Raw genomic sequence first — 14918 nt, forward strand, 5'->3', positions numbered from 1 at the left:
ATGTTTTAGACTTAGGGTATTTTAACTCCATTCAAAGCCTGCAAAGTCGGAAGTGTACTCGAACAGTTGAGGAGCTTATCGACGCTGTGAAGAGCTCCTTTCATGAGTTGCCTCGTGACAATTTGTCTAAAAACTTCATATCCTTGCAAAAGGTCATGGAAAAGACACTTGAACACATGGGCAGGAACGATTACAAGATGCCGCATATGCATAAAGATGCAACCATCAAGGACTTGACTCTGTTTAATGTCCATTGTGATCCTCTTGCCCTCGAGAATGCTCAGGCGTACTTGAGTGGTAGGTGAATTACCAAGAATAAGTAGGTTTGGCAATAAAATAGATTTGTCATTATATTTCTGTCTTTGGTTCATACAATGTCAGAGTTCAATACAAACTTCAAGATATTTTTGGCCTCCTCCTCATACTTTAATCAAGACAAATAATGTGACTCTTTTTGTGGACCAGAGTAGTAAAACTTCGGCCAATAAGAGACATTTATGATTATTGTTATTTTTGCCAAAACACAATTCTTATAATAGACTACCAAGGCAAAGGATGACATTTGTACTCCATCAACAAGAACTCCGTTAACCATTTACCTCGGTCGTATCACATTTGGAAATTTGCCACAGTGAACCGAGGCGTAGGATGGAGTAGTTGATGGCCTTGGCAGCCCCCCGCCCGAAAACAAGTTTAAGACGAAGTTGCACTGATGGTGGCAAATAGGAAAATCTTGAATTGATGGGTTGATAGTGATTTGACTAAGCATCAAATTGACTAGACATCAACAGGCATCGAATTGACTAGACATCAAGTTTACAAGATATTGACTCCCCCTAAGAGCATCTCTACCGTACACGGAATTTGACCCTGAAACTGAATATTACTCAATGTCGATGATATTTTGACCCTGAATTTACCCCCACCCCACACTGAGTTCGACACTGAAACTGAGTTTCAGAACCCCGGGCCCTGAGTCTTGACCATTCCACACGGAGTTTTCACTAAAAACTCCGAGTCGAGGTTTTGCGCCGAATTAATCTAATAACAAGAAATTTGTATGGTATACAAACTAGTCTACACGAAATACTTTTTCGATTTTCTGTACGAAGATGTCGTTATCGATGAACGCCATGGAGACCGAGTTACTACTCTCCAAGACATGGGTAGCAGTGTCTGAGGATCGAATCAAGGGTAGTAACTCTGAGACGACAGCCCTTGTAATGCGCTTCATTGATTCGATGGCTGTCGATTCACCAAGGCGACGATAGTGAATCGAGTAAGCGCAGACGCATCGACGCAGTGCACTCCTGTAATGGCGACAGACCTATATTATCTTTTAAGCTCGTTGGTTTCCCGTTCTCTCCAAAGTAGTCGTCGACAATCTGCTGGTGCCCACCAGCCCAGTTCCGATCCAAGTTTGGCTGGCGACCGCGACGAGACCCGCTCCATGATCGTGAGTGCTCAACTGCAGCTAGGCGGACGGCTTCTTGGGCTGCCGTACTTATGATGACGTCGATTTCCTCGTCGGACGAATGCATCAGTTGATTCCACGACTGCATGAGTCGGCTACAGTATTGGGTGGACTTCGAAATGACCATGCATATCTCATCTATCTATTTATACTGTATTAATTTTCGCAGAATTGCGGTTAAAAGGTCAATGTCACGATGCGAACGAATATCCTTCACACTCAAATTTATTGAATTCAGTGCAGAATATGAAACTGAAAAGGACTCAGATCCAGGGTCAAAATCCGTGTTCCGGTGGAGATGCTCTAAGGCAAGACAGCCAAATATTCACAATTCGAATGTACTACTCTGGTCCGATATGTTTGTTCCAATTGTTTTCTCATTGGTGGCATTTTTCTAAAACGTGCTATTGGAAGCAGCGGATTGGTCCACAAGAAAGCGCAAGACCTCCACATTGATTGGCTAGTTTTTTTTTCTGTCCTTTCCGAATCGTTTTCCTCGAGAAATTACAACGCTTCAAAGTGAGCCCGTCAGGTCACGACATATAAATCCATCCGGGGAGCCACCACTACTCATTTCTCATTCTTCAAACATCGTCCCAAGCATAACTACCCCATCAAGTATGCCTGAGGTCCACACAGAGCTCACAGCATCGCACAACTATGTCGTGAGGACCGAAAGGAACCTTAAGCCTACCGAACGTCGCGCCGTGTATGAACAGCTACTCGAACGAAGTATTGGAGGCAAGCTTGCTTACGGAGCTATCCAAGATGTTGCACGTTGGTATTACTGCCATTCCAGGACCATCGCACGCATTTGGAAGGAAGGACGGCTCTCTCAGAGCCTTAGCCATGGACTTGCTGAGGTCGCAACAAAAATGACGGGTATTACCCCTTTAATTTAATATTCCATGTTCCAAATATCAACACATGTAATTATAGTGTTCTAAAGGTTAACTCGTTTAGGGAATTGTGGGCGCAAGAAAACACGAACCACCGAGGAAATCAAGGCCGCTGTTCAGAGTGTCCCTCATTACCAGCGGCAGACTCTGTGAGCTTTGGCTGCGAATAGCCAAATTCCAAAGACAACCCTCGTCCGCCACATGAAGGAGCAGAATAGCCTCAAGGCCCGGTTCAGCTACGTCAAGCCGATGCTGACCGACAAAAACACCCGCACAAGAATGGACTTCGCCAGGAGCTTCCTTCAACCCTTTTCAGATGGGACCACTGTTCTATCTGACAAGAGTCAAGAAGAAATTCTACGTATACGACGACGAGGAAGTCGCAGCCCGGTCGGTGAAGTCAAAGCACTTTATCACCAAGGTCATGTTTTTTGCCGCTGTAGCATGGCCCCGCTACGACCACACAAGGAAGACCTTCTTTGACGGTAAGATTGGCGTCTGGCCGTTCGTTGAAGTCGTCGCGGCCAAGCAAACAAGCAGGAACCGTCCCAAGGGCGCCCCCGTGACCATGCCTCAAAATGTCAACAGTGACGTTTACAAGTCGTTCGTGTTGGACAAGGTCGTTCCAGCAATTTGCTAACGATTCCCCGTCGGTGATCTGCGGCGATGTGTACGAATCCAGAAAGACAATGCGAGTCCTCACCGACATGTCACAACGGCGTTGCTACGTAGCTCTGGGGTACAAAATGTCAGTGTGATCAACCAACCGCCGAACAGTCCGGACTTTAATGTCTTCGATTTAGGGTTCTTTAGCTCTATTCAAAGTCTACAGCATCAAAAATGTACTCGAGCCATCGAGGAACTAATTGATGTTGTCAAAGCCGCGTTCTTTGAGTTGCCAATGGACACTGTGTCAAAAACATTCATAACCTTGCAAAAAGTGATGCAAACGTCCATTGAAATGCTGGGAAGTAATAACTACACGCTTCCTTGCATGAATAAGAACGCTACCATTGCCGACTTAGCAACGTATAATGTTCAATGTGATGCATCCAGTCTTGAAGGCGCACTACTTCAATTGGATCTTCGCCTTGGAGAAGAGTCTCAACTGGAGGAACTAGTGAATTCCCACCAGTAAGTGGACCTCGAAGTATAATAAAAATTCATTAAACTTATGTTGGTTGTTATGATATTTTAGAGTTCGATACAAAAGATAAGATGTTCTGGACATGCTCGGTATACTTAAATGAAGTCAAAACAAGCGGACAAATATACCGGACCAGAGTAGTAATCACAACTGACCGAACGAAGTGAAAGTACGAGACATCAATTCTCGGAAGATACCGAAAGTGAATATTTGCTTAGATTCAATCTAATCCAAATACAGTACAGTAATTGGCACCGAAATACCCAGTTCGAGATTGATATTTTGGGTTCTGGTCGGGTATTAATATTTGGTAGTATTACTATTATTAATATTTGGTAGTATTACTATTCATATCAGAAGTGTACTTTCAAATTCCATGACATCACACGCGTCGCCGACGTCCCTCGCGATGGTGCTGCTCTTAAAGTCTGAAGATGCCAAGTACGCTGAGCCCTTTCGAAGCCACGGATATAACATCGTGTTTTCGGACGTCCTCGCATTCTTCAATGAAAACGTCGACGCCCTGCACAAGGTTTGACTTCAATCCCGACACCCGTGATTCTGTCATCGCTGACTTGGTAGATTCTCCGCACCCTGGATCAATACGTCGGACTAATCATCACCAGTCCCCGTGCAGCCTCCGCCATAGTGTCGGTAGTTCGCTCGGTTGCTCGTGAAGAAGCACAAGAGCTTCTTGCGTCGTTGCAGCGTGTGTCCATCTATTCGGTTGGGGCAACCACGTCCAAACCGTTGCGAGAGCTTGGTCTGTCCTGCCTGGGTGAGGACTCTGGCTCCGCCGAGGTCTTGTCCACATTCATTGCCGACACCGGCAATGTCAATGGTCCAATGGTGTTCTTCTGTGGCGACAAGCGCATGCAGGCACTGCCGACGAGCTTCGATGGGCGATCCCAACGACTCGACGAACTCGTAGTGTATTCGTCGCGCCAAGTCGAAGAAATTGTATGGCTAAAGACCAACATTCCGCAATGGGTCGTATTTTTTAGTCCAAGCGGCGTCGATGCTGCGCAGCGCATGACAAACGTGCCGTGGGATACGATCAAGAAAGCGGCGTTAGGTACGAACGGCACAAATGACGGTGGAAATGTGGAATGACAAGTTAATGATTTGCATGTACTAGGCAAGTCCAGTGCGGCGGCCTTGGAGAAGGCGGCCCTGCTGCGTCACGACAAGTCGTGGGAAGCCAAGGCCGTGGCGGCAAAGCCGACGCCAGAGGAATTGGTCGCGGCGATTGTAGCGCACGATAAGCTGGCAACAACAAGCTCGGATTAATACGAAGTTATAGGTCTATTCGACGCCATAGCGCGCCTTCAATTGGGACAATTCCTGTTGCTTTGCATTGACGTCCATGCTCTTGTGAACGCGGCTCGCCTGGTAGTACAGTACCACGAGATACCGACCGCACACGTTGAACCCAGACAAGTGATCCACCTAGATACGTAGCATGGTTTGTCAGACCAAACTCCGAACAAGGATTGCGTCCTACCGCGTTCTTCGCATCATATATATCCTCATACACGACAAACGCAGTGCCTCGGGTCTCGTTTGCCACCCCTATGTGTGTTGTTCCTTCGTGAGAATATCCCATGGCGATGTACACAAAGCGAACACGTCTTACCCAAGCGGATCTGTCGAATGGCCCCGTACTTGCCAAAGATGTCGTACATTTCTTCGCTGGAAATCTTGAACGGAAGGTTCCGGACGTACAGCACGCGGTTCACTTCAGGTGGCAAGCGGGACTAAGACCAAGACACACGTCAGCCACATGACATCCCATGGGATCTACTTCGTGGGCCATCTACGTACGTTGGATCGGCGACCAAACGAGTTGGACATAGCGGACATGATGACGGTAATGTATGGAACAGGGAGAAGCGATCCACAAAACGCTGTCCGGATAAACATTATCCGGCACGGTTGTTCTGTGAATCGCCGCCGCCTCCTTCCCCGTCGAAGGAAGCTTCACGTACGTAGCATGGGTATGTGGGTATGTGTGAATGGAGCTGCAATGCATAGTAAGAAAGGGGCCCATTTGCCTTTCCACTTGTCCCTGTTGCAGGAATGGCAATATCGTAGCTACGACGACCACCTACCGTCGCGTAGTTGATGCCACCAACCCGTGTCACCTCGGTGTTATAACGGCATCGGCCGCGCAACGTTACTGGTTGAGCATGCGTTGATGGACCCGTCGTTCCCCTTCAATAGCCTTCAACGCCATGCGAATCCTGCAACCTTGTCAGCGAAACCAATGCATTCCGCGGGCGATACTGCTCACTGTGTAATTTTTGATCCATAACGTTATATAGTATATCGCATATCGACAAGTCACGTTACCATGCGCACAGCAACGAACAGGTCAAGCGTGCGTGCGTGCAAGGTATGCACGTTTAATGCCATGGATCGACGGGTCCATGGCGGTGTCGGGCGGTAACCAACAACTAGAGGGCATGCAATGATCTCATATGTGTGACACGTGCACATCCCACAGTATCGCTTTGGCGGCAGTACAGTAGATGTATGTATATATATATATATTAGTGCACATCTTCCAAATGTCGTTAACTGTGTTGACTGAGCGTGTGGTCATCTACACAGCATCCAATGTGTCAGATCGATCAAATGTTTCTCTCATAGAGTACCTCCCCCTCCTCCTCCTCCTCCATCGTGAAAGGCCTCGTCCAGCGCCACGCGCACCTTGGGCTTGCGGCGGTACGTGTACCCAATGAACTTGTTGTACTCGCCTTCTCCTTTGCCAGGACCTGCACTCGCTGCCGCCGCCGCTCCTCCTTCTACCTCTTCATTGTGGCCCAGTCCTTGGTCTGGAAACTCGTCAAAGTTGGCTGTGATTTGCTTGACGAGGGACTGGTACTGCGCGTCCGCCGGGTCTAAGTGCTGCAGCTTTTGCAGCATGTCTCGAAACTCGGCGCCGCCGCGCGACGGAATGTACGGCGACGGCTGCGTGCGCAGGGACCGCCACTCGATGCCGCGGAACCACGGATGCGCTTTGATGCGCGCCAGGTCCAAGCGCTGGTCGGCATTGCAGATGAGATGCCTTATAAAGTCGATGCAGTGGGGACTCAGGGTTTGGATAGCCTCGGCTGGAAACACCAGCGTTTGCTTCCAGCTCACAATCTACAAAATCGAATCAAAAACCCATATCCGTGACGAGATACCATCCACGGCAGTCAGAGTTGGTCGTACCTTGCGACATGTGGACATGGGGTCGTCGGCGTTGAACGGCGGGTACCCCACAAGGCACTCATACAAGATGACACCCATGGACCACCAGTCGCATTCTTGGCCATATCCCTGCTGCAGCAGCACCTCGGGAGCGATGTAGTCGGGAGTGCCTACGGTGCTAAACGCTACTTGGCGGTTGCGGCTGTACGGGCGACTGCGCTCGGTGATGGGGTGCCCTACCACATGGAAACAAACGAGATGGAGAATGTAGGTAGGTACTAGGTGGGAGAGTGTAGGTAGGTAGGTTAGGTACCTTGCGCAGACTCTGTCATCGTGTGGTTCGTGATAGGTAGCTTTTCCTGCTGCGCCATGTCCATCTTCTTGCACAACCCCAAGTCGGTCAACTTGATGTGTCCGAACGCGTCCAAGAGCACGTTATCGGGCTTGATATCGCGGTGAATGTACCCCAACTCGTGCACGGATTCGATGGCCATGACCATTTCCGCGGCGTAGAACCGCGTCGTGACCTCGCTCAGCTTGTCCTCCTTGATCAACAGGCCCATCAAGTCGCCGCCTGGAAGGTATTCCATCACCTGCATCATTCATCATGACTTGAGTGTCGCTACGAGGGAGGGGGGGTTACACAGGTGTACCATGTACAACCGACTTGTGTCTTGGAACGAATACTGCAACGTGACCAGCCACTGGCACTCGTTGTCCGCCATCGCAAGGATATCGCGCTCGGCCCGCACGTGACCCACTTGATTCTTCATCACCATGGAGCTTTTCAGCATGCTCTTCAATGCAAACACTTCGCCTGAGTCCTTCTTCCGGACGAGCCGGACTTCGCCGAACGCGCCACGTCCCACGACGGCCAGAGACTGAAAGTCCTGTATCGTGAGTCGCTTGCGTTGTTGCCGCATGTGGCTTAGTTCTTGGTTGCGCAATTCCGCGCGGTACGTTTCCTTGGCAGGTTCGCCGAGCTTGAGGTTTTGCATCTTCTGCTCCAAGATATTCCGGCGCATGCGGCTCTCCTCGCGCTCCTTCTTCATGATGGCGTACTTTTGCTCCAGGTACGCCTTAGTCACGCTCGCCTTCTCGAGCGTCTTGGAGCTGATCTCGTCCATGTTGCACCTCTTGCTCAAAATCCTACTGCCCAAAATTTCAGTTTTGTCGCCGTATCCGGATGACAACCTACATCCGGTAAAATTTCAAAGTCGAAACCGCAAATTGCAGAGATGTACGGTGACGTGGAGGCACCCGTGGGCAGTTCTCGGCGGCCATGGGTTAGTCTGTAGGGAATATGCACACAAGATGCCTACCGTAGTCGTCGCCAACGACCTTCCATCGCGCACCTCCTACTCACCAGCAAGGTAGAAGTAGGATGTACGATGTGCAAGGTGTGACATTCGAATGGATACAGTGCGCTTTCACTCGTAATGTCCCCTGCTGGTTCGTCAAGAGTTGGGCGTGGTAACGAGTCAGATGCAATGCCAGCACCAACGTCGTGAAGGGGTGTGCGGTCCCGGCACTCGAGAGAGTTAGAGAGGGTGTGATCCAAACTCCAAGTACTAGTAGTACTGAAGGTGGAGGAAACGACATTGTTTTCAATTGGCTATCAAACGATGAACGTCGTGCTGTTCCCATGATCTAGTGCTTCTGGGGCTATGCTAGAGGTACTGTTCAATGGTGTGCACCGCCGTAGAGACCACCGCAATAGCCACGATCCAACCCCCACAGGAACAAGGACTTCCAGCACGAGGTAGAGCCAATATGGAAGGGCAGGGGTGGACCCAAACGGCGCGAACCAGAGCCCTCGTCGGAACGCATCGCGAAGCTGATGGCTCGTTAAGCACACCTACGAGGAGATCGATCCATCTCCATCATCCAAATCGAAACGAACTCGTACGAATAGCAGCGCCGCCCCGCGCTGGTTGAACTTGGCTGGCAGCACCATCCATGCGACTGCGGCCACCACGATGATAAAGGTCACCGAGTGACCCCATGGACGAGCCTAGTGGATGTTGTCACATGACGAAGAAGAATCTACACTCGGTACATCAAGAGACGTCGCAGCGCGCAAGCTGATTGCATGCGCAGCGAGGAAGTGGTCAGCATCTAAGAGACTCCCGGCGGCGACGGCGCAAAGGGCTTCCGGGACCATCCTGTGGGGAAACATGGACACATGGGATGCGATGGTCCACGCCAGAAGCGACACCGTCGAGTGCGTCGCGTTGTCGACAAGACCCCAAAACAGCCGACTGTCATGGAAGCATGGTCTGATGGAACGAAATCAGGATCACGGGATGAGTTGTAGCCGTACCGTCGATGCAATAGGAGGTCCGACACGATGCAAAGCACAACCAAGAGAGTCGACACGTAAGTTAGGAAGGCATGTCTCCGTCGACATCTTGCTTGACGCGACAAGCATGCAGGCAGTTCAATCACCTGCGGTCGGTGTGTCACGAATTGCCGGTTCCGACACGACTGCAAGAGAGGTCTACCCGGAAGGAGATCAAATGCAGTACCTCAACAACGTGTACCTTGCTAGGTGAGAGTAGTTGACGTGGACGCCGATAGTGACCAAGATACTCATCCAGCCAAGTGCCGCGGCGTCAGCGCAAATCGGCGTCGGCATGAGTTCAAACTTGTCAAATTGCAAATACTAACTCTGAGTATTCATTATTAGAGGGTACCAGTTGTAGCAGTATTGGGGTAAAACTATGTTTTAAAGGTACAGTATTCACCTCGTTAAAGAGGCTCATGCCACGAGGGCGGCACTTGTCCGCGGCGGAGCAAGCGACGATGCTGGCGATGCATCAAAGCGGACAGACCCAGAAAGAGGTTCATTTGACGTAGAAAACAATGGGTATCATGATTGTAGATCTCTGAAGCGACTGGGCGTGGCAAGAGCGTGGTGCGAACGTTCTTGGCCAGCCCAGACACGTACGGCAGCGCTAAGCGCCAGGGCCGGCCGCGAAAGTTGAGTGCGCAGATCGAGGAACAGATCCTTGACGTCGGATGGACGAAAAAGCTCTTCGCTCGCGAAATCATCGAGCACCTTGGACTGCATGGAGTGAGTGTGCGGCATGTGCAACGGTTGTTACTGCACGACAAGCGGCGACAGGAGAAGCACGCGCAAACCAACCACCTGCCCCCTTCTTCCGACGAATCCCCGCCGCCCGCGAGACCCTCGTCCTTGATGCTGTCCATGTCCGACGTCGACGACGATGATGCCACGGACGGCGGTTTGCACGAAGTCTCCGACTCCCTTCGCCTACTCGACGACGATATCTAGACACCCTCTCCTTATCCGTGTAATATATTATGACGCGACTCTACTTGAAGTATCTACTAACGACGCAAACATCCCGTTGGGGTATGCCGCCAGCAGTTCGTGCGGCGGCCCGGCCTCCACGAGCCGCCCCTTGTCCAACACGAGCACGACGTCGTACTCCATCAAGTGGTGCACACGATGGCAGATGGTCAGCACGGTGCGCGGCAACGCAAAGAGGAGGCGGTGGATCGCGCCGTCGGTTTCGGCATCCATGTAGGCCGTGGCTTCGTCGCAAATGAGGACATGCCCATGTCGTAGTAGCGCGCGGGCGACACACAGCAGCTGCAGCTCGCCCCCGCTGAATGCCACGTCAGTCAAGGGGGTGTCGAGACCGTTCTGGAGTTGGTCGACAGCATCGAGCATCCCCACTTGGCTCAACACTTGAGTCACGTGTGCCTATTATATAGCCCATCACTCAAGAGAGCGCTCGATGGTGTCCAGTATTACCTTGGATTGGGCAACATCCCCGACCAACCCTTCCCACAACGTTTGCCCAAGCAGCACGGCGTCCTGTGGGATAAATCCCAACACATGTCGTCGCAACGTGGTCGTGGACAGGGAAGACAAGGCCACAGTGCCCAATTGAATCGACCCGTGGATAGGATATAGCCCCAGCAAGGCGCGAACGAGGGACGATTTCCCCGCGCCCGTCCGCCCGACCACCGCGACCTTGGCATGTGTGGGGATGTCCACATGGATATCTCGAAGCACGACGTGGCCGCCGTACGACATGGACACGTGGTGGAAGTGCAATGTGCCGTCGCCAAACCTCACGTTGGCTTCACGGTCCAAGCGTCCAGACTCTGGTGGGTCCTCCTTGTAAAACTCGGCTTGGATCGTCAGCTCATCCAGCCTCTCCAGCGCCACACACTCGACTTCGATGGCGGCTAGCATCTTGAGCATCCACCCCATGCGACCCGGCAGCTGCGCCGCGTACGTCAAGACGACCCCCACCCCCGACGCATGCAGCTGATCCGTCGCTCGAAGCCACACGCAGGCCGCCGCCGCCGCCGCGACGATTCCAATGCCGAGCAGTTCAAGCCACAACGTGACCCACTGGTTGGCCACGAGGCTCGGCCAGTACGCCTGCACGGACGCATCAATGACGCGCATGGACGTGGCGGAGACGGCGGCGGCGGCGTCGAATGCTGCGACAGTGTTCACGCCCTGCGACACTTCGTTGAAATGGGATAAGATCGGCGACCGCGCGGCGCTTTGCAGCCGCTTCAGATCGCGCGCCGGCCACCGGTACAACTTGTACAGGTACATGTACGGGTACACGAGCAGAAGGACGACGGCGAGGACGAGCGGCGCGGTCGCCGCCACGGCCACGAACGACATGACAATGTCCAGTCCGTTGGCCAAGAAACTGGACACGACGTACGGAATGGTCTCGTCTACAGATGCAACGTCTGTGATGCATCGATTGAGGATGACGCCGGGGGAGGTGGTGTCGAAGAAGCGCATGCTGGCGCGAACCAGCGCCCTGACGACGGACATGTGGACGGACGCAGACGCGGCCAGCGACAGGACCACGAACAGCACCTTCCGGACGACCGATGTACAAGCTTGGACGAGGCCGAGCACAATGAACAGCGTTTGAAACGAAGTTGCTTTGGAGGACGACATGTCGTCGTCGCTGCTGTGGCTCCACTGGCCCAGACAGTACGCCCCACCCAACACCAACCCATGCTCCACCGCAAACAAAAAGCCGCAGCCCGCCACCGCACACGGAGACCCCAGCGACTTGACGTACAGCATCAAGATGCGCAGATCCAGGGCGCCTTGTCGCGATGTTTCGGGGACGGCAGGCTCGTGGGGGGCGTTGCGGACCACGACCTCCCTCGTCTTGCTGTCGTCGGGGCTGCTCTCACCGAGTCGCTCTGCGAGTAGAGGCAATGTGCTGTTTCTGCGATGCCGTTTTCCGGTACTTGGTGGTTCCGTAGCTGCCGTGGAATCGATCGACGCGCCCTCCGATCGTTTGAACACGGACGGAGCCAGCGACTGCACTGTAAATTCACCGCGCATGGCAGAATCATTGGCATGTTCGAAGCACAAGACGCGATCGACGGCCGCGTGCGCGATGAACGCCGGCTGGTTGGTCACCACGACCTTGGTCATGTACATCAAGGCGGGGCTGCAAAGGCACCGCGTAAAGATGTGATCGCCGACATGCGAGTCCAAACTCGCGAGCACGTCGTCGAGGAGTAAAATATTGCGACGGGAGTAGATGGCTCGGGCTACAAGCATGGGTATCAATCAAATGACCTATACTAGTATATGTATCTAATCATAGACCACCCTCGCTTTGATCGTACGCGATTTCTTTCCACTTGATTCACTTCCATGTGTCCAGAGGACGTACCGAGAGCAACGCGGTGCTTCTGTCCACCAGACAAGGCACCTCCCTGGTCGCCAGCGACGGTCGCATCTCCATGTGGCCATAGCGCCAGGTCGTCGTCTAATGCACACATGTGCAATGTCATCTTGTACCACATGCGATCCATGGGTAAGCCAAACAGGATGTTGTCTCGTACAGACGTGTTTTGAATCCATGGCGTCTAACATGATGATATATATATATATAGATCGTCACATTGCCTTGTTTGGAGATATATATATATCTATACCTGTGGACAGTACGCCACGGTGCCGTGCACGAGCACTTGGCCAGCAGAAACGGGGAGCATTTGCACACACAAGTCGAGGAACGACGACTTGCCGCACCCGACGGGGCCACAGCACACGACAAACTGTCCTTTGGGCACGACCAGCGTCAACTCGGCAAACAACTGTCGGCGTTGGACCTGGTGATTGTTGGCATTGTCACCATCGTGACCATCTTCCGTGTTGAACGTCGTCACATTCCAGCTACACGTGACGCTCTTGAGTTCAATCGCGTGGTACAAATGGGTGGACACGACACTTGACGAAGGGCGAGATGCTAGCCCATCCCGCCGTTCGCTGCTCCGAAAGAACGCTTCCAGTCGATTCAGTGACACTGTCGCGTCGACGACGGTCGTGAGTCCCTTGGGGAGGCGCAGCAACGGACTGGCGGCCGTGCTGAACCACGCGAGGGCGGAAAACGCTGTTGCAGCGTCCAAACGGCCGCCTTGGACATGCACAAACACGACGAACGAGGCCATGGGCGCGATGACTTGGGCTACGACCAGCACGCTCGTGTTGAACGTACCGTGAATGGCCTTCCACTGGAGCGCCTCCAGCTCGCGGCGTCGGGCGGCGTCCAGTCGGCCCTCGCACCACGCGTCGTACGCGTTGGCTTTCATCGTGAGCACCCCGCGAAGCATCTGCGTGAAGACGGACGTCCGGGCGTCCCGACGGTGCTGGTGCGCGGCGCTGTGGATTTGGATACGTCGGCCAAAGAAGGCGGCACAGGGGGCGTACAGCAGCGTGACGATGAGCCACACCAACGCCGAGTACGACAGCAGGTCGAAGAGGAAGCACACGCACACGCTTAGAGTTACCACGGCGCTCCACGTGTCCCAGTGGACAAAGCACACGACGTAGTTGTCGCAGATGCGCGTCGCGTCCACGGCCAAGAGGGCGTGGACGTGGCCGGCGATGTGCGACACGGTTAACGCCTTTTCAAACACAAACTGCTGCAGGATTGACCGTGTGTGCATGCCACAACGCACCGCGACCGACCAGAATTGATGCACAAATACGCAATTCACGACCAGGGCGACGCACCAGAGGGCGGCGAGGCCGGCGGCGTGCCCTGCGTCCACCGACGGCGACGTCAATGCCTGGAGAAGACCATGCAAGAGCAGCGGGTTGGCAACGTTGGTCGCCGTGACCACGAGCATGAGCGCGGCCGAGTGGTAAAACGTGCGCCAGCACACCGCGTGGAGGTGACGGGGCAGACTGTGGGCAGGAAACTGGGCCCAGTGCCGGCGGAAGGCGGCGACGAGGGTGGCGGTGCCGTCTGTGGGGTGCAGGGGCGGCAGGTCCTTTGTCGTGATGGACTGTTGCGCGTAGCCACGGCTCAGAAGAGGCCAAATCCAGAGAAACAAGAGCTGGGAGAGGTACGATGCATCCGCTTCAAGAACATGGGGACGACGTGTGGAGTTCGAGTGCCGGCGATGGGCTACGAATGCCAACACGACTCGCACAACGAGAAAGATCGTGTCGGCGATGAGTGCCACGTCCGTCAGTGACAACGGCTTGTGGCTAGCCATGTTGACGAAGACCACACTGCGAGTGACCAGGTCCAACGATAACAAGTAGCAACATGAACGCAACACGTGAGGGACGAGCAGCACCGCCAGCGCTAGATATACGTATGATATAGCTCATGGAAGGAATAAGGGAGGCATGGCTACTGTACCTGTGTGTGCGCCGTCCACGATCCACAGTGTACCTAGGACATTGAGATAAATCCAACGAGCTAGGTCGAGGGTGTACTTGTTTGTACCTGCATAGACCTGGCACGGATACAACGGCCGCTTGAGACCAGCAAGGAAAAGACTACCGCTCACTGCGATGAATAAACTGAAGCCCGCAGCAATGAGGTGCAGTGTGCCGCGTCGACCGAGTAGTCGACGGGTAGCCGACGACGACTGCCATGCAATGACTGCGCTGCAGAGGAGAATGCCGAGTTTCCACACTGGCGACACAAAGAAAGTCGCCTCGACGCATGTACTGACATGTCCTAGATGAGTCTGCGTCAACTCATCCAATGGCCCGCACCACCACCGCAGTAAGGTTGTCATACGACTAGAACTGGATTGGGATTGATCGATCTTCAATCAGAGGCGACCAATTACTACTTGTAGACGCTAGGCAGATGTGAAGTTATTCGTAGTCCAAAAATCCAAATTTCTAGCAAAATGATATTTCTTG

The 14918-nt window shown here is 53.1% G+C and overlaps 7 protein-coding genes across 9 annotated transcripts; 3 read left to right on the top strand and 4 right to left on the bottom strand.

The window, feature by feature from the left end:
* Positions 1-2574: 2574 nt before the first annotated feature.
* H257_07959 (hypothetical protein) lies at positions 2575-3013 on the top strand (the record flags this gene model as incomplete). The annotated part of the gene is made up of 2 exons (XM_009833689.1): positions 2575-2603; positions 2716-3013. 2 exons carry the CDS (start codon positions 2575-2577, stop codon positions 3011-3013), a joined length of 327 nt encoding a protein of 108 aa, XP_009831991.1.
* An 840-nt stretch (positions 3014-3853) lies between these two features.
* Positions 3854-4869, top strand: H257_07960 (hypothetical protein). Its single transcript, XM_009833690.1, has 3 exons — positions 3854-4052; positions 4103-4595; positions 4659-4869. The coding sequence occupies exons 1-3, from the start codon at positions 3897-3899 to the stop codon at positions 4808-4810; spliced, it is 801 nt and encodes a 266-aa protein (XP_009831992.1). The 5' UTR covers positions 3854-3896; the 3' UTR covers positions 4811-4869.
* H257_07961 (pre-mRNA branch site p14-like protein) lies at positions 4788-5418 on the bottom strand. The gene is made up of 4 exons (XM_009833691.1): positions 5345-5418; positions 5157-5277; positions 5025-5092; positions 4788-4969 (listed from the first exon to the last, which is right to left on the bottom strand). The coding sequence occupies exons 1-4, from the start codon at positions 5381-5383 to the stop codon at positions 4826-4828; spliced, it is 372 nt and encodes a 123-aa protein (XP_009831993.1). The 5' UTR covers positions 5384-5418; the 3' UTR covers positions 4788-4825.
* Positions 5419-6035: 617 nt separating this feature from the next.
* H257_07962 lies at positions 6036-7866 on the bottom strand. 2 transcript variants are annotated; one of them, XM_009833693.1, is made up of 5 exons: positions 7372-7866; positions 7032-7311; positions 6740-6954; positions 6178-6670; positions 6036-6125 (listed from the first exon to the last, which is right to left on the bottom strand). In XM_009833693.1, the coding sequence occupies exons 1-5, from the start codon at positions 7843-7845 to the stop codon at positions 6097-6099; spliced, it is 1491 nt and encodes a 496-aa protein (XP_009831995.1). In that variant the 5' UTR covers positions 7846-7866; the 3' UTR covers positions 6036-6096. The 2 variants fall into 2 exon arrangements, with proteins under 2 accessions (XP_009831995.1, XP_009831994.1); XM_009833692.1 differs by having other exon boundaries at positions 6036-6670.
* A 407-nt stretch (positions 7867-8273) lies between these two features.
* Positions 8274-9369, bottom strand: H257_07963. 2 transcript variants are annotated; one of them, XM_009833694.1, is made up of 5 exons: positions 9262-9369; positions 9042-9218; positions 8778-8883; positions 8628-8732; positions 8274-8576 (listed from the first exon to the last, which is right to left on the bottom strand). In XM_009833694.1, the coding sequence occupies exons 1-5, from the start codon at positions 9354-9356 to the stop codon at positions 8337-8339; spliced, it is 723 nt and encodes a 240-aa protein (XP_009831996.1). In that variant the 5' UTR covers positions 9357-9369; the 3' UTR covers positions 8274-8336. The 2 variants fall into 2 exon arrangements, with proteins under 2 accessions (XP_009831996.1, XP_009831997.1); XM_009833695.1 differs by having other exon boundaries at positions 8778-8997.
* A 93-nt stretch (positions 9370-9462) lies between these two features.
* H257_07964 (hypothetical protein) lies at positions 9463-14823 on the bottom strand. The gene is made up of 6 exons (XM_009833696.1): positions 14491-14823; positions 14404-14436; positions 12686-14346; positions 12421-12616; positions 10503-12295; positions 9463-10451 (listed from the first exon to the last, which is right to left on the bottom strand). Exons 1-6 carry the CDS (start codon positions 14786-14788, stop codon positions 10044-10046), a joined length of 4389 nt encoding a protein of 1462 aa, XP_009831998.1. The 5' UTR covers positions 14789-14823; the 3' UTR covers positions 9463-10043.
* H257_07965 (hypothetical protein) lies at positions 9465-10150 on the top strand. Its single transcript, XM_009833697.1, has 2 exons — positions 9465-9562; positions 9603-10150. Exons 1-2 carry the CDS (start codon positions 9482-9484, stop codon positions 10014-10016), a joined length of 495 nt encoding a protein of 164 aa, XP_009831999.1. The 5' UTR covers positions 9465-9481; the 3' UTR covers positions 10017-10150.
* Positions 14824-14918: the final 95 nt, after the last annotated feature.

The sequence above is a fragment of the Aphanomyces astaci genome (genome assembly GCF_000520075.1).
Source record: "Aphanomyces astaci strain APO3 unplaced genomic scaffold supercont1.17, whole genome shotgun sequence".
Taxonomy (NCBI): Eukaryota; Oomycota; class Saprolegniomycetes; order Saprolegniales; family Verrucalvaceae; genus Aphanomyces; species Aphanomyces astaci.